At 41.2% G+C, this 21,638-nt stretch overlaps 1 protein-coding gene across 20 annotated transcripts in view; it reads right to left on the reverse strand.

Moving 5' to 3' along the window:
* The window catches only part of TENM3 (teneurin transmembrane protein 3), a 2,279,325-nt gene that overhangs the window by 45,950 nt on the left and 2,211,737 nt on the right, over positions 1-21,638 (reverse strand). For all 20 annotated transcript variants that reach the window (XM_075930245.2, XM_075930244.2, XM_075930249.2 and 17 more), the window contains 4 exons: positions 16,809-17,058; positions 5,665-5,897; positions 4,573-4,727; positions 1,392-2,266 (listed from right to left, as the gene is read on the reverse strand). In XM_075930245.2, coding sequence (XP_075786360.1) covers positions 1,392-2,266; positions 4,573-4,727; positions 5,665-5,897; positions 16,809-17,058 — 1,513 coding nt within the window. The remainder of the gene's footprint in view (positions 1-1,391; positions 2,267-4,572; positions 4,728-5,664; positions 5,898-16,808; positions 17,059-21,638) is intronic.

The following is a 21,638-nucleotide window of genomic DNA, read 5'->3' on the forward strand; positions in this document are numbered from 1 at the left end:
CTGTGTCTCTTTACTATGTTTCTATATACTGTTGTCAAGGTCTAGAAAGATAAGACATTATGCAGAAACATGCAATTAAATATTACAGACATGCAATAATGCTTTGGGAGCATACTCACTATCAGAGCTCTGCCAATCTACAGATTATCATCAGAATATCTTAAAATTGGCAGCAATTCTGTTCCACCTGCTGCTTGTTGGAAATCAGCATTTCTAGCTGCATCTCCCCTTCAGGACACAATGTGCACTGAAGCAGTGCCTGCTGCTCTCATGTCTCTGATGGCATATGTAAAGGTTAGACAGTAGATGCAGGTGCTTAGCCCCCCTCCCCACCTATTGCCTCAGCCAAATGTAGACTGACATAAATGTGAAGTTATCTCTGAACACAGATGTCTGGCTCTGCAGCCATTGCCTGACACCAGCACTTTCTTTTCTTTATCATGCGCACTAACTTAAAAGCTTTTTTAGGTCCTGACCTTGGTAGTAGTTGCTGTTACGTTTCATCCTCAAGATAGGAAAGGATTAAAAAAAAGATGAGACTGGTGACTTTTCATTATGCCTTTTGTAATTCAGAAAACCTCAGTTCCCTCTTAACTCTGTTCCCCCTCAGACTAAATATTTTTACTTCTTCTAATTGGGAAAACAGTTTTTAAAAACTTTTTAAAAGTGTGGTAAAAATCCCAAGTCAGACTTGTTCCCTAAGCACTCATGTTGTGCTACTTTCTGTGTAGCTGATTGATTGCTGGTGTATCTGAATTGTCAGTAGCTGCTTCCCATGGGAATGACACTTTCCTTGTGGCCCTCACTTCATTCATCAAACCTCATGCTCTAGATTCCTGCCCATGATCCCTCTGTGAGCAAGTTTGTCATTTTATTTATAAGACTCCCCCTGTAAATTCTCTACATTCTGACACTGCAATACTTAAAAAAAATTCCATTGTACCTTTTTGGATACAGAGGACACCTCATATTCTGCTTTCAAATTGAAAGACCAAACAGCAGACACTGGGTACCAAAGGAATTGTTTTCCTGTGTCTTACAGAACTGATGGGAGTATAATGAGAAAAAGAAGAAAGAAATCTTAATTTTTAACTCAAACCTACAAAAGCTTGTTTGCCTGAGCTATGATACTCCACAAAGCTTGTTGCTAACTAATAACAACTGTAAAATAGATTCTGAATCATCAGTCTATCATTACTAACATTAAAGTTTGAAAGATATCAGACAGAGAAAGAAAATAGAGGAGTAATAGTGTTTAATTATTGTTTGTGTTAGCAAGTACTGTCTTTCTAATGCTTATTTTAGTCAGAGCCCTAAAAGTATTTCACATCATGGCACTGGACTCTAGATCTGTGTAGACTAATTATATAATTTATTTTTTCTGTACTTACTCGAAAAATGTAGTCCACCCGGTCTCATCACTTTTAGTTGCCAGAAGCCCACTGTTGCCATGGTAAGTAAATAAAACAAGCTCTTGTCCTTGGGCAGTCATGCTTTTCAGGCAACCATTGGTGCCTATAGTCAACCAGATCACTTGATTATCAGGAGACACCACTCTCACTGGCATCCGATTGGGATCTCGTCTTATACGAAGTGTATTTCCATTACTATCCGTTACTGCTGTAATATCATTATCATTACTGTAGCTAAAATTGTACAAATAATCGCCAGTGACTAAACTCATAGTATACTGGTGAGTACCATTGACATCGAAGATATAGAGTTCTTGATCAGTTGGAGAGGCAACTTCATAAAAGTTCACCGAATTCAGCAAGGGCTTATTCTTTGACACAGCTCGTATCCGAATATTTCCAAGATCAGCAATGTATAATGTACCATCTGGAGACACAGCCAAAGATGAAGGGGCATTAAGTTTGGCATCTTTAGCATAACCATCCCCACTTTGGTAACAGTCACAGTTGACATCATTTTTGCAGTCACACTCTGATGGTATTCCAGCAACTAATGAGATCTCTCCATCAGTCGTAACCTGCCTTATTCTGTTAATCTTTTTTTCATCAGTTTCTGTAATGTAAAGTACCCCACTATAGGACACTGCAATAGCTGTTGCTGATTCTAAAGTGGTCTGTACAGCATGCTTTCCCACAGAATACTCCACACCAGGCACTTGGCAGTGCATCGGCCTCCCAGCAGCAATGCGGACCTGACGATTTTCAGTGATCTGCAAAACGACATTGTTATCCAAAACGTAAATGGAGTTATCCATTGGGTTGATTGCCAAATCTGTGGGCCATTCCAGACGTACCTAAAAAAAAGAAAAGGATTTATTTAATTAGTCAGTAAATCTGGTTTAAGTAAAATTAGCTTGGTAAATTGAATATAACTTGAGTTTTAGATAATGTTTTGAGAATATTTTTAAGGGTATGTCTACACAGCAAAGTTATTTCGAAATAACTTTCCTACTGTCTACACAGCCAATCTGCTATTTTGAATTTGGTAAACCTCATTCTATGAGGAATAACGCCAAATTCAAAATAGCTATTTCGAAATAAGTGCTGGGTAGACACTTATTTCGAAATAGGGGGCCTCCAGCCTTCACAGGGTGCCCTGGTGGCCACTCCAGCCTCAACCAAGAACACTCCTCTCCCTCCCCCCTCCCTGGAGCCCTTAAAGGGGTTGACTCTAGCCACAGTGCCTGTGCCAGCTCCAAGCCTGCCAGCCCAGAGCCAGCAGTCGCTGCCCCTGACCCAGTGCCCCCAAAATATGAGCCAGCAAGCCACTGGCAGCCAGCCCTCCACTGCTCCCTAGAAGCAGTTTGCCAGCACCCAGGAGCCTGCCAGTACCCGGAGAAGGTGGGCGCCTTCCTGGTCCAGGGCGGAGATCATGGACCTTATTCAGGTTGGGGGGGGGGGGGAGGGGAGGAGATGCCAACGTCCATGATCTCCGCACTAGATGGAAGAACGAGGCCATCTATGGCAGGATAGTTCCAGCCTGGCCATCAAAGGCCACATGCAAACTCAGGAGCAGGTTTGCATGAAAATCAAGTTGGTCCGGTGAGACCCCCAACCCTAAGCCCTGAGCTTCCCTTCCCGCTTCTTCCCCTTGCTTCCCCCTTCCAGCTCCCTCCTCCCAGGTTTCCCCCTCCCCTCTCCCACACACTCTTCTCTCCTCTTCCACCTCCTTTCCCCAGTCTCACCAGAGTTTCATTCCCTCTCCACCCAGTTTTGTTAAATGGATAGTTTGAGTGCATGAAAATATGTGTATTTTATTTTACATCAGGAAGGGGGGTTAGGGAGGGGTAAGGAGAAGGATGTGAGGGAGGAATGAGGCACAAGCCCCCAGTGGGGCAGACTAGGGGTGCTCCTCAGGGTGGAAGCTCTCTCACAGGGCCTCCTGGATACTGACAGCCCCCCAATGGACGTCCCGGATGGCAGCCTGCAGAAAGTGCAGCCAGGCTCGCAGCAACGTGTCCAAGAGAAGCACCAGAGTGCCCAGGGGCAGCTCTGGCTCTATGTTGCAGAGTGCTGTGGTGTCCCGAGTGAGGGCAACCAGAGCTCGCAGAGACAAAATGCTTTGCTGTCCTTCATCGAGGTAGACAAGCAAGCAGGGAAATCTGAGAACTGGATGTCCGGGGGGGGGCCCTTTAAGCACAGACCTCGGATAGCCTCAGGCAGCAGCCCCACACAATAAGTCCTGACCTGGTGCTCTGCTGGAACTGGTTCTGGCCATCCTTTAATGCAATTCAGAGTCCACTCAGTGTGGACACGCTATTTTGAAATAGCAATTTTGTAGACATGTTATTTCAAAGTAAGCTATTTCGAAATAAGATACTTCGAAATAACACTGTAGTGTAGACATATCCTAATTTATTATGATCAGACTAGTCAAAAGGTCTCATATGAACACAAATGGAGTAAAATAAACTAATTATAGACCTTACGACAGATGCACTGGAATCATCCTACAGGCAATCTGTCCCTCCCCCCGCCCCACTCCAGAAATCTGGAATGACCTATACACATATGCAAATAGATATCAAGGAACTACCTACTTATATTGTACCATTCGTACTTGTAATCAGATAATATCAAAAATGAAATTTAGTACTTTCCAGACTGTGAAATATTATACTGGTATTTCGTTTTCAATCACAGCAACAGTAAAGTTCTTCACATAAGTATAATTCCACAGGGACCAATAAAATAGGTCCTCTGAGCTCTTTAAATTATCCTGGCATTCACACTAATAGACTAAGGACATTAGCGGTTCTGTTCATTTAAAAATATCATTATGCCAATACTGGTCTAATATATTTGCTACTCTGGTTGGTATTTTATTACTATACTTAACATTTCTTGCTGACAATTATGTTGTTCTATACTACCCTGAACTTTATGTGCAGAAAAATTGAATACAGCAGCATATATTTGCTAGTAGAATACAGTGAAAATCATGCCCTTGGAATAAGTTTCTTACTACAAAGTTATCCTGTTAAATATATAAATATTGAACATGTTTCATCTGATTCTATTTCAGGGAGCAACCAAGCTGCACTAACTTCCCAACCCTGCCAAAAAAACCCAATCCAAATTAGCTGCATTTGAAAAATACCTGGCTGATATGCATGCTAGTATCGCATGTCAGAGGCCGTGCTGAGGTTAGATCATTGGAACCAAGCAAAGTTGATATTATTCCATTTTGATCCACTTTTCTAATCATGGTCCCATCAACAAAGTAGATCAATCCATTCTTGTCAATTGCCATTCCTTCAGTCAAGAGGAAAAATAGTTTTGTTACACTAGCAATTGATTTAGTACCTGCTACTTACTACAGGTTGTACCTTCAAAAACCAGCACACTCTGGGCTGGTAACATCCGTGGTCTGGCAGGACCACGGATGCTCCTGGACTAGAGAGCCCAGAAGCCTAAGGATAGGAGGGCCAGCTAGCCCATGGCAACAGGGTCAGCAGCCCAGATGGGGGGGAAGCTTGGGATCATGGCTGGAGCCCCGCAGCAGCCTCCAGCAGCAGCGCAGGCCAGAGCCCTGCAGCTGCCTCTGGATACATGGGGCTGGAGCCCCATGACAGGAGCCAGAGCCTGTGCGGCAGTAGCTGGGCAAGCAGTCCAGACAGTTTGGGGGAGAAGGCAAGGCAAAGTGTCTTGCTGGGACAACTTGCCAGCAACAGGCAATGGGTTTGGAGGCTGGTGTCAGGAGACCTCCCCTCGTCTGGTAAATTCTCTCATTTGGGACCAGGAAGGTCCAACCTGCACCTGCAAAGTGAAAGTGACTAGGTCTGAGGAATTTGAGGATACACATCTTAGAGAGTATGTAATATTATAATTTTTAAATGTGACATAATGAACAAAGGTTTATTTCACATTCTGCTCTTGTTGACTGCATATCATTTCCACAGACATTAAAAAGACAAGTGCCTAGTATTTTAGTATATCTGAAAAAGTGAATAGATGGGAGTAACATTGACATTTTTTAAACTTTGGATATAATTTGCATGATACATAATTTTTGTGAAATTTTAAAAGGACTAGATAATCAAATATTTCCTATAAAATCAACTTGGATGTTGTGTAGCTTCGTTCCATGTGGTCTATCTGGATCACAAATGAGCTTTACATAGTTGTAGTAAAGTTTATTTTTTTGTGACTCAAGTTATTTGTTAAGACCATGAATTGATAATATATCTACCTTTGGGACTCATGAGCGTTGCTTCCACAGCCTTGCCGCCATCACCACATCTTGCCTCATCAAATGGAAGGCACTGTTCTCCTGTTCCTGCTACTACGTCAGCATTTTTTGTCAGGTCTTTTGCACCAGTGAGTGACTTTGGACGATAGATCCTGCGTGTGTTAGTGTCAGAAACATATAAATCTCCTGTGACGGGGTCAGTTGCAAGGTAGTATCTGTGAGCTGGGTTGCTGCTGTAAAAGGTGATCACAGATTTAAACATAATGAGTAATCAATTGCACATAAGCATTGGAAGTAAAAGTTTCATATTTAACTGGCAATGTACTGACATTAATAAAAAACAGTAGTCATATGCAATTCAAGAAGCTGTTTTCTCTATAACAGACTGAATCACACACTTGATTCTAAAAAATTTTCTGGGTCTCTGAAATCCTGATTTAGATCCAAACTTTGCAGCATGCCTCATCCCTAGCTTACATTTGTTTCATCACTGCTATCTCAGTATTATTTTTATTACAAGTTGTACAGGGTTGCTGAGATGCATGGTTTATATTATTCATAAACAGATAAGGCAGGGTTCATATTATTGGATCCTGGGCAGGAGATAAGACATTCTCCTTAGTACTGCTTTAATCTCTTCCTCTCAAAAGCACGATATGCATGATTTAATACATTAGGAAAATTCATCTTTCTGACTACAGCACTGAGTGTAATCTTTTTTCTTTTATACAAAGATCAGATTTCAAATTACTGTACATTTTAGGCATAAAACCACTAACTATGACAACACAGGCTTCATTACAGGAGATATCTATTTGCTATCCATTTTTTCCATAAACATACAATTTGCCACATTGAGAATTACTCTTTTCTGTTCCTGCTAGAGAAAAAGCAACTCTAGAGAGTATCCCTCTTAGTTGATATAGCATGATCCAGTAACTTAATCTGCTGCAGTTATGATTCTTGACCTGATTTATTGCACTAAGAACAGAAGGCGATTTCTGATGGCCTCCTATAGCATTCAGCTATAGTGCCAGACTAGTCAGTTCCATTTCTGATATGTTTGCAAATGTACTACTAAAACATGTCTCCCAATCATGACAATATCCAAACATGTGTTCACAAAAATGTAGTGCCTCACATTTTGTAAATATAAATCAGTGCTAATGTAACACATTTTATACACTGCCACTTGCAAAAAGCAACAGAGAGGAATATGAACAAGTTGTGAACAAATTATGCCTTCTAACAGGAAAAGCTTTTTATAGTTATCTACTTTAAAATTACAGAAGAGTGCCATATATATCAGATTATTTTAACACTTTGGTTCACAGTAATCAGTGAAACAGGCAAATTATATCAAATGCAAAATACTTAAACCTTTTATCATGTCTCATGTTATAGAGCTAAACATGTAGCATCACTGAAAATAATTACATTAATGTTTACATTAAATGTATGCAGTTAATATAAATCTGAAATTGTTAAAGTACCAAGCAAATTGTTGAAACATTCTTTCAACTCTTAATTATAATGCAAAGTGACTTAGAGTATTAGTGTGCAAATTATTTACCACTATTTGTATTTACATGATTACTTTGATTTTAAGAAATATTTTGTGCATTTTAACTACGAACATACTGCAAAGTGCAAAATACAAATTAATTTACTCTTTAGTATAACTAAGTGATGGAATAAAGAATCCTCAAATCAACAACTGTGAATAATTTATATACACAGTATGATATTTCCTTTTTTAATAAACAGTGGTTAATTATTTCATAAATAAATGAGAATAAGGCTTCTAATTTTAATGCACAGGTCTAATTATAAGAGAAAAGTAACAATTATTAGCAAAGATCACTTAAGTAGTGTATTTTCATTAATACAAAGTTATTTAGATGATAATTTGAAAGTGCTTTCTGTTTTTGAGGAAGCGATCAGATTGGAGATTGTTTACTCAGGATATTATTATGTAGTTAACACGAGGTTCTTCAAGTTGTTACACGAAAATGTCTAGCTACAGTGTAGTTCTGAGACATAATTGGGATAAATATATTATTTCTAACAGAAAGCTCAAAAGTTGAGGTAGCTGTATTTGTTATATAGGACACATCAATGCTGAGGTCTGAAGAGCAAATTAAAACATGGGGATTTCTATAACATATGGTTAGTGAATTAAGATGAGCCATAGCAGAGAGATTTTCATCTATTCAGTGGTCACCAACCAGTAGATTGGGATCTAGCGGTAGTTCTTGTAGCCTCTGACAGGTGATCCTGACTGGTTTGGCCAGGAAGCTATCAAGTGCTGGCACTTCAGTTGCCTCTTCAGCCACTGTCATGCTGCTCTTACCCTCTGCCTTGGAGCTGCCCCCCAGGAGTCTACTACTTGCTGTGTAGGGCGTGGGAGGGAGAAGGGGGGCACTGATGTCAAGGTGTCCCTCCTCACCTTACTTCTGTACCCTATCTCCACACAAACAGAAAGGGATGGAGCGAGCTTGGCAATGCAAATCTCTGACACACACACACACACACACACACACACGAGTGACATTCTCACAAGCACACTGTCCTTCACTCTCATCTCTGACCCAACACACATATGTGTGTGTGTGTGTGTGTGTATGGGGGAGGGGGGTTGTTGTTACTTCTTTTACTGCTTGCAAAGCATGTTGTTTTTGCGTTTAGCCTGGTCTGTTCATTTCATAATTTTCATTTCATTACAGTGGGGGGAGGGGGAGTCTAGGTTGGATGTTAGGAAAAACTATTTTACTAGGAGGGTAGTGAAGCACTGGAATGGGTTACCTAAGGAGGTGGTGGAATTTCCACCCCTAGAGGTTTTTAAGTCCCATCTTGACAAAGCCCTGGCTGAGATGATTGAGTTGGGGTTGGTCCTGCTTTGGCCAGGGGGTTGGACTCAATGACTCCTGAGGTCTCTTCCATCACTCTATGATTTCTCTCTTATGCATAAATGTAATTCTTTGAGTAGTGAGTTCTAAAATGCCTAACCCGTTGTAGCTGGAATAATTATCCCTGTGGTAACTGCTGTTCCTGGAAGTGGCTGGAATATCCCTGCAGAGCAGGGTCTCCACATGCTGTCCTGGCCTGCAGACACCACTCCTGCAGCTCCCTTTCATCAGTAATGGGGAACTGTGGCCAGTAGAAGCTGTGAGTTCAGTGCCTGTAGATGAGGGCATCACATGGCACCATTGCTGTCCATGCCAGCTGCTCTCAGGAGCAGGAGTGGCCCTAGACAAGCTGCCGGCAACTGGTACCCTAGGTGAAATGCGCAATCGGTGCGCAATCGGCACCCCCGCCTCCAAAGCCTTCAATGGCCATTTTTCTTGGCACCCTAGGTGACCGCCTAGGTTGCCTGTATTGATGGGCCGCCATTGCTCAGGAGTGGTGCAGGGCCAGGGCAGGAGTAAGCCTGCCTTAACCCCACTGCTGTGCCTGGAAGCCATCTCAGTTAAATGCTTCGTGAACCCCCTGTCCCAGCCCTGAACCTCCTCCTACACCCAACCTCCTGCACCACATGTGAGTCCCCCTGCACCCAAATTCCTTTCCAGGGCTTATACTTGGACACCTCTCCTGGATCCCAACCCCTCACCATGGGCTAAGCCCAGAGCCCCTCCCACACTTCAAACCCCTTGGCCCAAGAGCAGAGCCTGCACCCCAACCCCCTACCTCAGCCTGGTGAAAATGAGTGAGAATGGGGGAGGCAGGGATGGAGTGAGCAGGGTGAGGCCTTAGAGAAGGTGTGGAGCTGGGGCAGAGCCCAAAAGAAGGGGCAGGATGGAAGCGGGGCAGGGGTATTTGGGTTTGAGGTAGATCTTACATTGCACTTAAATTGAAAAAGTGATCTTGTGGTTGAAAAGGTTGGAGACCACTGATCTATACAATTACTGAAAACAACAGTGGAGATATAATCCCTGTGATATTGACTGGCTACTATGGCCATTTTATTACATTGCAATTTAAAATACAGGAAATGGTCACCATTTGCAGTGAATACATTCCGGATGCCACCGCAAATGGTGAAATCCAGGAATACTTGGGGCGGGAAGGAAGTGAAGTGAGTGCTCCATTTTCCCGCGGCACTCGGCCACTGTGTGAGTTTCCTGCAGCTTCCAAATGCTGTGGTGAGTGGAGGGAGCAGGAAGGAGATGACCAATGCTGCCACTCTGCAATGGGCTTCCCTAAGGCCACATTCCCTGCAGGCCAGGGCAAGGGGGGCAATTGGGGAAAAGGGGATGGAGAGGGCAGGGTGGTTGCAGGAGGGGGTGGAGCTTGGGAACTGGAGAGATCTGCCAATCTGTGAAATCACCAATAGCAATTCCGCAAATCGCAAGAGCCTCCTGTACTAACATTCTGACACATCTACAAAAATCAAAGGAATAGAATCTAAAACCAGGTTAGATCTCCCTCAGCATCGTCTGACTTACTGTGTAGTGCTTCAATGAGGAGTCAGACTCAGACGGGGCCATCCTGATAATCTTGTGCACATTACAAGCCACAGGACCTCACCCCATCCCGCTCCATTAAGAGATCCCTGACCTCTGCCTGAGTTACCAAAGGCCTCAGATCAAGGCTTCGAGTTACAGAGAACCCATCATTTATATTAGTTTCAGGGCCTTCCCCACCTAATGTCCCCTCTCCAGCTCTTGGGAATTTTTACCTTTGGCAGTTGCCAATGGGCCAAATGTTATTGTAGGCAGTCCTGTCATGCCATCTCCTCCATAAACTTACCAAGTTTCAACATGAAACCAGGTAGACGTTTTGCCCCCACTGCTCCCCTGAGAAAAGAAGGTTCCAGAACCTAAACTTGTATGTGGCCAGTATATACTCATTTGCTTTTGTATTTACACAGGTGCTCAACTTTAATAACTCATTTAGAAAGATCACCAGTGTGGATACAACTCCCCTCAGCCTTCTTATACAAAACGAGCTCTTCGAGTCTCCTCTTATAAGGTAGGTTTCCATTCTTCAGATCAGTCTAGTAACCCTTCTCTGCCCACGTTCCATTTGAATTCATCTTTTTAAAACATGCAAGACCAGAATTGCACAAAGTATTTCAAATAATGTCTCACCAGCGCTTTGAATAATGGTGCAAACACTTCCCTTTCTAGTGGAAATGCTGTGCCTTTACACATCCTAAGACTGCATTAGTTGTTTTCATGGCAATGCCATAGCAACAGCTCATAGTCATCCGGCAATGAACCGGTATATCTAGGTCTTCCTCTTTCTCTGTTGCTTGCAACTAATAAACTCTCCACTTATAGCAAAACTCCTATTGTTAATCCCCAAATGCATGACCTAGCACTTAGTACTATTAATTTCATCCCATTTCTACTACTGCATTTGATCTTCTTATGTGATACTCCAGTCCTTCTCTATATTGGCAATACTAGGGATGTGAATGGTTAACTGGGTTTACTGGTAAGCCTCGCCCCTTAATGGGTGAGGCTTACTGGTTCTGGTTAACCCATAGGGGCTGGCGCAGCTCCCCACCCGTTGCAGGCAGGAGGACACTCTAGTTGGCTGGAGCTGTCCCTGTCCACAGTGGGCCTAACCAGGGCGCACTACAAGCAAGGGCTGCTACAACCATCCGGAGATGGGCTGGAACGGGCCCCCCTTTCCCCACCTGCTTCTCCTTTAATTGGCTAAACATTACGTTTAACTGGTTAACTAATGTAATGGGATTCCTTAGGCAATAACTCCCAGTTTTGTGTCAGCTACAAATTTATTACCAAACACTTAAACTTTTTGTGCCAAGGCCAGTAATAAAAATGTTAAATAAGACTGGCCCTAAGACTGATCCCTGAGGCACTTCACTAGTAAACTTTCCTCAGCCTCACAGTTCATCATTCCATATGATCTGTGGTAGTAAATCCTTTTGGTACTTCAAGGGGTTCAATCTTCATTGCACAGTGAGCCCTTCTGACAATGGTACTGCATGGCCTGGGGGAGGGGCTAGAGGTTTGAAGCAACAGCCCGAGGTAGGTGTGTCCAGAGCCCAAGTCCCTGGGTGGTGGTGGAGTCTGGGGTTCAGCTTCAGCTCTCAGTTCTAGCAAGTCTAATGCTGATCCTGGAAACCCTATTACAGTGGTCCCCAACGCGGTGCCCGTGGGCGCCATGATGCCCGCAAGGGAATTTGTGTGCGCCCACCGACAATCTGGGCCGGCCCCACCCCCGGCGCGTGGTGCACTGGAGGCGTCGGCCCCAGGCGCATGACACGCACCGGCTCCTGGTGCGCGGCGCTCGGGCAGCCCCAGCGCTGGGGCACAGGCAGGTGCGCGGTGCCAGTGCCGGCCCCAGGCGCATGGCTCGGGCGGCAGCGCCGGCCCCGGGCCCACGACACAAGGCACCCGGCACAAGGCCCCCGGGTGCCCGGCGCGTGAGTGGCCCGGCCCCTGGGCTCCTGGGAGGCTCTAAAGGCTGGGGATCACTGCCCTATTATAATAGTGTCACAGCCCATTCTGGGGTTCTGACTTACAGTTTGAGATCCACTGAACTAGTTCCTTGCCCACCTTTCAATTCTCACATTAATTCCCATCTTCTCCAATTTAAGCAACAATTTCCCATGTGGAGCTTACTAAATGCCTTACTGAAACCTACTAGATTAGATCTACTGCATCTCCTTTATCTAAAAAAATCAGTTAATTTCTCCAAGAAGGAGAGCAGATTAGCCTGGGATGATCTACCTTTTATAAAAGGATGTTGTATTTTATTCCAGTTTCTGCTCACCTCATAGTCCATTAAACTACTTTCTTTTTCAAAATTTAGTTCAAGACCCTACACACCAATGAGACTTGTAGTTTCCTGGAGCACCATTTTTCCTCTTTTAAAAAATAGAAAATATATTAGCAAATCTCCAGTCAGAGGATTTACAGATTCATTAAAAATCCCACTGTTTGGCTTGCTAGGTCATACGACATCCCTTTAATATTCCTGGATGGAGATTATCTCTCTCACGCCTGATTTAGTCCCAATAAACTGTATGAGTTTCACTTTCACTTCAGAAGTCACCCAATAATCACCCAGCCATTACCCCAAGTTCTTCATGAGCCTCATTAAAAACCAAAGAAAAGTATTATTTTTTAAGATGTTGGGCCATGACTAGATAATCTTTACCTCTTTCCCAGCCTCAGTGCTTACCAGACTTACTTCTTTCCTTATTTATATGGTTATAAAACCTTTTATTATTGGTTTTAATTCCCTTTGGAAGGTCCAAATCTCCTTGGCTTTGGCAAGTCTCACTTATCCCTACACTTTCTGACCACCAAGAGATAGCTTTCCTGACTGCTTTCTCCCATCTTCTATTCCTTGTAGGCTTTCTGCTTTGTCTTTATCACCTGTTTGAGATACCTGCTTATCCAGCTTGGTCTGCACCATTTCCCCACAATTTTTTCCCCTCTTGCTTGGGATGCAGGCTATAGATAGCTTCTGAAATTTGGATTTAAAGTAATTCAAAGCCTCCTCCATGTTCAGATCCTTGAGTTCTTCAGTCCAGTCCATTTCCCTAAAAGTAGTTCCCTTAATTTTTTAAAGGTTATCTTTGAAATTAAGGACCCTTGCTGCAGATGGTTTTTTTTTGTTTATCCTTATGTTTAGTTTAAACTGAATTATCTCATGATCCCGTGAACCACTATTGCTTTCTACAAGTTCTTCTAAGTTTTCACTTCATGGGTTACTTTAGTCTCAGTGTGAATGACTATATCTAATTTTTACTTGTTTTACTTTCATTGATTTAAAGCCACAATAACAATGTTTAACATTTAAAAAAATATTGAATAAACAGAGGAGGTGTATGTGTGTGTGTGTAGGTGTGAATGTGTAAACCTGGCTTGTGTCTCCTCACGGGCCTAACTTTATGTCTCCTTTCCCTATTCCTATGGTCTATATAGAACCATTATGAGAAGTGTTAGGCAGCCTTAACTACATATGCTGCTACCAGAGCTCCTACAATTATATTCCTAAGAGTACCACTTAGGGCTTCAGCAGTGATGTAAAAGGCTTGGGGCTCTTTAGAATCACCAGTGCCCGAGGCAGTAACCACCCCCCTTCCCTGTTGGTGGGCCTGTTTGAAAATAATACTATATAATCACAGCAGCCAGGCCAGGACATCAAAATATGAGTGTCTAGGGTACCATTTTTCTAGGCCAGCCTTGCCTATGTGTATATAAGGCATCAACTCAGGTTATTGGTGTATTACAATAGGAGATTGATCTGCACTGTCTGTCTAGTTTATCATAATAGTTTATTGAGACAGAACTCATGTTGGTAAAACTATGTATAAATTTACTATACTATACACATGATTATTAGTGAGCTGTACATACTGTTGACCACATCAGTGGCATTCAATAAAATAACATAATAATAAGATAAAATGTTTTTGTTATTCTGTTTATAAAGCTATCAAAACTAGAGTTTGTAAATGTTGATAGATCTTTCAGTATACAGATCTGTGATTGTATTTAGCCTTCTTCATTATTATGGGCCGAAAGGGTATTAGAGCGTATTTTCTTTTGCTTGGGAGTCCTGTGTTGACATGCTGTAAAGTAACTTGTCAAGGGCTGCACTGTCTACATATTAGTTTAAACAGACTCTAGTGCTGTAATTTGAATGTTTTGCAAGTGAAACTGGACGTGCTGCCTTCTCCTCCCTCTCAACCAACGCTTTCAATGATGCAAAACCTTGTGGAACATTCAAGAGTAGAAAAAGCAAAGCAGAAGAATCTGTCTGCAATCTTCAATGTTTAACCACAACCTCGGGACTTGGAACCCATCAACTTTGCTCTTTGATTGCATGCTGGGGTAGTTGCTCTTAAGCAATGTGAAATGTTCCCCTCTCCACCTGTAGGGCTACTGGGGAAATCATAACCCTAGAGCAGGTTAGGTCAGGATGCAAGTAGGCAAGAATCCTCCTGTACCTCCACAGCCATTTTACAGTGACGTCTGTTGTCACTGACATGTCTTTTTACCCCAGGCAAAAAATGCGTGATGTCACCAGGGAGCTGAGTACAACAACACGGAAGAAGTCAACATCTTTTGCATAGTACCTACACCTTCGTTCAGAAGAAATGTACCACTTCCATTAGCTGGAGAGCTCACATCCACAGAAGGCAGGCACATCCTCCTCAATATTTCTTAATCTTGCCAGCCCAATTTCTGAAACACCACAGTTGTGAATGTAACCATAGCCTCACAATTGATAGTGAGGAATGTTATTGCTATATCATTGTGAAGTATGTCTCGCTAGATTACAATTCTTCAGTTCCTAACATACTCAGTGAAATGCAAATGTTTGATAAGGTAACAGAGATGCTCTGTGATATAATATATAACGGTATGCTATTTTTAAAACTTCAAATTAAAACAAATTTATTATCTGAACAAACTGGGCACATTAGTTAAAACACCATGCTACCTAAATAGGGAGTGTGTCTGAATTGTGTTTGAAAAAACTATCTAGAATATGCAAAAAGAAAAAACTCCCAATTCTGATCATTAATGCCATAATTTAAAGAATTCCAAATATTATATATTTAGTCATAAGAATTTCTGCTGACACAACAGGAAACAACATATGTGAATTATTACTTCTTAAATAAAAAAAAACCTTCCAAAATTAAGAGTGAAAATCCATATGAGCCAATATAGTCAGAAGAGGAGTGAATCTTAAAAGAATCTAAGCATAGAGAAAAATGAAATACGAGTCTGTGGGTGTTTGTTTAAAATAAACCACCACCTGACAGTAAACATGAAAACAGCCAACATGAAATTTTGTATGATTGCTGAACCTCATTCATGTCACAGACTTGACAGACCAATCTGTAAAGTCACATGTCCAAAAGACAGCAGGATACCTATACAGTTTCTCCTCCTTACCATCAGGGGCTGGTAAGGTAGAGGGACTGCTAAGGTAGAGGGACTGCAGTCAGCTAAGTTGCCTCTCTTTCTCTCCTCAGGGTGCTTCAAACCAGAATGGAATGGTCAGGAGGAGGAGAAATCATAGCCAACTTTTGAGTGCTTGTTGCAGTGTTGCCAACTCTTGTCATCTTGAAATCAAGATCTTGTGAACCTTGGTTTCATATTACTATGTGAGTACTTCAGCTTTCAGATTTTTTTTTAAAGCATGAATTTGCAACAGCCCTAAATCTGAAAGCTAATAGAAGAAACTCACAATGTATTACATTTGAAAATCTCATGAATTTGAAGCCAATATGGTCATATTTTGGACTGGCTTAATGAGTTTTGAATGACTGAAGCTGGAAATAATGCCGCTACCAAGGGAGAAGAGGGGAGCCAGAAACTGGGTTTAAAGACTGTGAGACAGCAGAAGGGGGCAGGCAGCATAAATGAGAACAGTGACTGGAGATAAGAAGTGACAGAAACTTGGTACAGAAAATCGGACCCTGTATTTAAAAATAGGATGCAGAAGAGGACAGGATCTGAAAGGGGCAAGGGCAGAAAGTGGGTCCTTAAATGGGATTCAGAACAGAAATTGAATATCAGTAAGTCTACTGTGTAACTACTGGCATAACCAAAGGCAACATGTTCTCCTTTGACATCTGAAATGATTATTTTTGAAAGCACTCCTTGTACAATAACAAGTACTGGAAGTGACTAAATCATAATATATATTTATTTGTATAAATGGAGAGTAAGAATATACATCACCTTAAAAATGCTTACCTATGTCTAAAATCTTTATTTCTTGTTGGGAGCAAGTAAAGAAGAATAGAAAAGAAGTATTAGAAAAAAAAGATTAGAAACGATGCTTAAGGGAAGTGGAAAACAGAATTTAAAATATTATGCTATGAAGAAGATGAATAATGAACTTTGATCCAATGACATTAACTTATTTTGAATCTAAAACAGGAAATAATTAGGCTAGTTTGAATTGCTACAACAGTTTAGATAGAAATACGCATAGTTCAACATTTTACATTTAATCAAAATTAGTTCATTTTAAATAGGTTTAATTATTATGGCTTAATGCATTATGCCAAAAAATTACAGTATTTTATCTCCAAATGAATTTGAATAAAATAAGTTAAAAATGTCACATAACTATCCCATATTTTAATTCACAACACCACCTTAACTCTAAAAGTTGAAGATGAGGAAAAGATGTACCTTAGTTCTAGAACACTAGTTACATTTCCAGATGGGAATATACGCCGAACATAGTTGAAATCTCCTACGTACAGGCTGCCATCTATCCCACAAGTTAAGGCTACTGGAGCTAATAGTTTATTACCATCTGCTTGACCATTGCAACTTGGGCATGAAATGCTGCGCCTTCGTCCATTGCCCATGATGCTACTAACAACTGGTGGTTGCTGAGAAATAAATTGATTTTCACCATTTCCTTTGTAGAGGATACCTAATAGAAATAAAATTATAATTGCTTGTTATATCAAAGTAACTTTCTGGAAATTATCATTAACATTGAACATACATGATGGAAGACATTGTTTCATAACATTTACTTTGTATGTTAATATTTATGTATTTACATCAAAAATACATTTGGAGGACCCACTATACCAAATCAGAAAACAGTGAAAATAACCCTCTAGTCCACAAGATATAGTAGAATATTAGAATTCTAGCATTTGTAATATGAACGTGTTTACAATCTTTCTATGACACTTTTATATTTATAACCGAGGGAGTTTTTTTAAAATCACAATCATTAACTTTTAATGAGACTTACACTTCTAAATCTCTTAGGTCTGAAAATCTCCCCCAAAAGACTGGAGTTCTAACTGCACATACAGTTGATTATTGGAAAAGATGTATTTATATTTATATTTGTGAGTTTCATTCTTGTTAGTCTTATGACTACTTAACAATATCCTGTTAAATTTGACTGGATCACCGTCATATATATCAAATATTAATAAGGGGTTACTTCAAAAAAGTTCTGTGATTGCCTCAATTTCACATGATTAGAATTTATTTTTCTTCACTGTACATAATAATCTATCCCTGGTAACAAAATCTGCATCTAGAATACATCTGCAGTTGTGTACAATTATTAAAATTGTCAAATACAACAAAAAATGTAGTGGCAGTCCAACCTGCCTCTTAAACCTAATTCTGCTTTGAGGCAAGAAAAGTACAATCACTGTGTAAAGACAAAGTAATATGCCGGCAATACTTTTTTATGGCCTCTGCAGAAAATGTGGGAAGCAAAATGCATACCTGAAGTTAAATTTTTCATAATTAGAAAATTAGGTTTGAATTTGGGCTCATCAAGATTTACTGTGCGGATGGTCAGCTGTTATTGTTCTGCTCATATGTCACAATAAAGCTTAATCCATGTAAACCACATGTCATTTTGTACTTTATAGTGCTACATGTTTTACTGATTAATTACAAAGTTTCAAAAGCAGTTTTTGGTGCCTATGGTAACACTTCTTTTGCAAGACACTGTTAAACCAATCAATCCGATAAAAACACATTTTGGAGAAACTTGAGAAGGTGAGTCCCTCCCCTCTCACTCCATCCCCCCAAAGAATTTTTAAGTTGAAAAGAGATCGGAATAAATATCTTAGCTTTTTCACTTACACTGTTTTTGGTTGCTTCAATTTCTTTTTTTTTAATGTGATACAATTTTTAGAGCTAAATAACAGAGCAAATATGCATTATAAAATCATAAAGGATGAAACAAGCTTACAAAATCTTAAAGAAAAGTAATCAAAATAAGGCAGCATCATACTAGCAAATGGAGTGTGTTTTTTGTAAATAGTCTGAGGAAGAATGCATTAATGGCATCTGAAATCCCCTTTCCTGTGATTACATCATTTGCAATAATCATGGAACCATAATTTTGCTGAAATAGCTAAGTTCTATAATTTTTATAAGAGGACTCCTACAAGTCAGCACTCTGCACTAGTGCACATGATTTATTCTGTCATTACTTTGAAAAATTGGTCCTTCATTTTTCATCTCTATTACCATAGAACGGAAAGATGAACATTAGAATATTTATTGCAGTGGCTCAGGATGTCCATACAAACACCTGTCACCATCTCTACTCCCCTCTGCATAAATTTCTCCAGCTCATCCACCTTGTCATTACAAATAACTATGTCCTTTATTCAATTAGACACATGTCACTTTGAAGAGTCAGACTTGTCAAATCTACTCTTGAACATAATTTAAAGCCACAATCAATTCACCTTGTGAATAGAAACAATCTCATAATTTAAACAACCAAACTAAATAAAACATGCATTTTTGCAAGTATCTTCAGAATTTTGTATGGTTCTTTTCTAACCCATTTAAATTTAAAAAGTAGTTGTATTATTTTCCTTTTATTTAGCAGTAGCAGTTAGGTTATGACCTATCATATGACACCAGCTAAGTAGGATCAAATTGAGCCAACACATATATAGGAAACCTCCACAAAAGACCCAAATGCTGTTGGAAGTGGCATTCTTCCCTCTCAGGGTATGTATACACCACAAAGTAAGGTGTAATTGCAGTGAAGTAACAATAGTAGTCAAGATCCCACAATATACTTCCCAGCAAGTTAAGGAAATATGGATTGGATAAATGAATTGTAAGGTAGATAGAAAGCTGGCTAGATTGTTGGGCCCAATGGGTAGTGATCAACAACTCGATGTTTGGCTGGCAGTCAGTTTCAAGCAGAGTGCTCCAAGAATCAGTTCTAGGGCCAGTTTTGTTCAACATCTTTATTAATGACCTGGATGAGGGGATGGATTGCACCATCAAATTTGCAGATGACACTAAGCTAGGGATAGAAGTAGATATATTAGTGGGTAGGGTTAGAGTCCAGAGTGACCCAGACAAATTGGAGGATTGGGCCAAAAGAAATCAGATGAGGTTCGACAAGGACAAGTGCAGAGTCCTGCACTTGGGACAGAAGAATCCCAAGCACTAATACAGGGGGGACCGGCTGGCTAAGCAGCAGTTCAACAGAATAGGACCTGGGGATTACAGTGGATGAGAAGCTGGATGAGAGTCAACAGTGTGCCCTTGTAGCCAAGAAGGCTAATGGCATATTAGGGTGCATTAGGAGGAGCATTGCCAGCAGAATCTAGAGAAGTGATTATTCCCCTTTATTCGGCTCTGGTGAGGCCACATCTGGAGAATTGTGTCCAATTCTGGGACACCCAGTATAGAAAGGATGTGGATGCATTGGAGAGGCAAGCAAAATGATTAGGGGGCTGGAGCATATGACCTACAAAGAGAGGCTGAGGGAGTTGGGTTTATGTAGTCTGCAGAAGAGAAGGGTGAGGAGGGATTTGATGGCAGCCTTTAACTACCTGAAGAAAGGTTCCAAAGAGGAGAGAGAGGCTGTTCTCAGTAGTGATGAATGGCAGAAGAAGGAGCAGAGGTCTCACGTTACAGTGGGGAAGATCTAGATTGAATATTAGGAAAAACTATTTCACGAGGAGGGTGGCGAAATACTGGAATGGGTTCCCTAGGTAGTAAATGCCCATCCCTAGAGGTTTTTAAGTCCCAGCTTGACAAAGCCCTGGCTGGGATGATTTAGTTGGGGTTGGTCCTGCTTTGGGCAGAGGGCTGGACTTGATGTCCTCCTGAGGTCTCTTCCAGCCCTAGGATGCTATGATTCTATACAGTGAAAAAAATCAGGTTGTTGGCCCCTCCTAAGTCCGTGTGTCAGAATTTTCACTTCTGTGATGGATTAAAAATAGAGTGGGTATATCTACTTGGACTGCAACTGCATCTTTAACTGTGGTGTCAACAGACACAAGGTCAGTACTAAATTGGTGCCCCAACACAGTGTTTGAAGAAGACCCAAAACATGCTTTTTGTAAGAGTATAGTGCATCATGATCACATTGCAACCCGTCTAATTTCATTTTGCTGGTGGAAGTTGGGCTGGAGCAGTCCCCACCCCAGGTCCTGCTTAGTCAATTAACTAGTTAAATGTTAGGTCAACCTAACATTTAATGGGTTAACTGATTAACCGGGATTTTACAACCCTGATGATGAAAAGTGCTGGGCCCAATACAGACACTTGTTGAACACCACTAGTTACCTCTCTCCATTCTGAGAAATGACCATTTTTCCTACCCTTTATTTCCTATCTTTTACCCAGTTACTCTTCCATGAGAAGACTTTTCCTCTTATCCCATAACAGCTTAATGAGGCCCTGCTCATCGTAATTGCATAAAAACAGATGAGTTGTTTATAAGTTAGAAATAACTTGACAACTTTGGGACTAAATCAGCTCTCCTGATGCAAGAAAGGTTAATTTGTGCCAGTGACTGGCCACCAAACCTACATAGAAATTCATATTGTAGAGGGCAGGCAGGGTTTGCATCACCATTCTTCCTACACAACTAATAGAAAACAATTGCAGTGTTTGGATGTAAACAGGCTGAATGTGCTCTCCACTGACATCTAGTGGTGAGCTGTGGTAGAGAACTTCAGGAGCTGATCTCGTTTGCATGCTCAGGCTACCTAGGTTCTCAGCATGATGGGACTGCTTGCCCCAAATGATGACCTTTGGTAGCATTGAACCCCCAGATTCCTTGTTATTAGGGAAGAAGTAATAAAGGATGGTTATCTGTGTTGTGTGAACTGAAGGCAGTAGAACTGTACCTGGCATACCCCAATGAAGGGACTCACCATCAACTGAACAGCACCTGCTAAGCCAGAGGCCCACTGAGTTGAGATGGGTTGGGGACAGATATTTGTAACTGGTGGTATGGGCCCTGTGTAAGGGCCCCCGACATTAGGTCACTCTTCCTCTGTCTATGGTAGTGTTTCCCAAATGGGGTTCCGCGGAACCCCGGGGTTCCGCAAAGTGAAGATGCGGGTTCCGTGAGAAAATTCCATTACAGTAACATTTCATGATTTTTTAAATTATTATTTAAGCATTTATGAATTTTATTTAAAACAATTTGCATTTGTGTTTGCCATGATAAGTGTCCTTGTGTAGAGCCAGCTTAGCCAGAGAGTG

Source organism: Pelodiscus sinensis, chromosome 4 (genome assembly GCF_052426305.1).
Source record: "Pelodiscus sinensis isolate ZL-2025 chromosome 4, ASM5242630v1, whole genome shotgun sequence".
In the NCBI taxonomy this organism is placed as follows: domain Eukaryota; kingdom Metazoa; phylum Chordata; order Testudines; family Trionychidae; genus Pelodiscus; species Pelodiscus sinensis.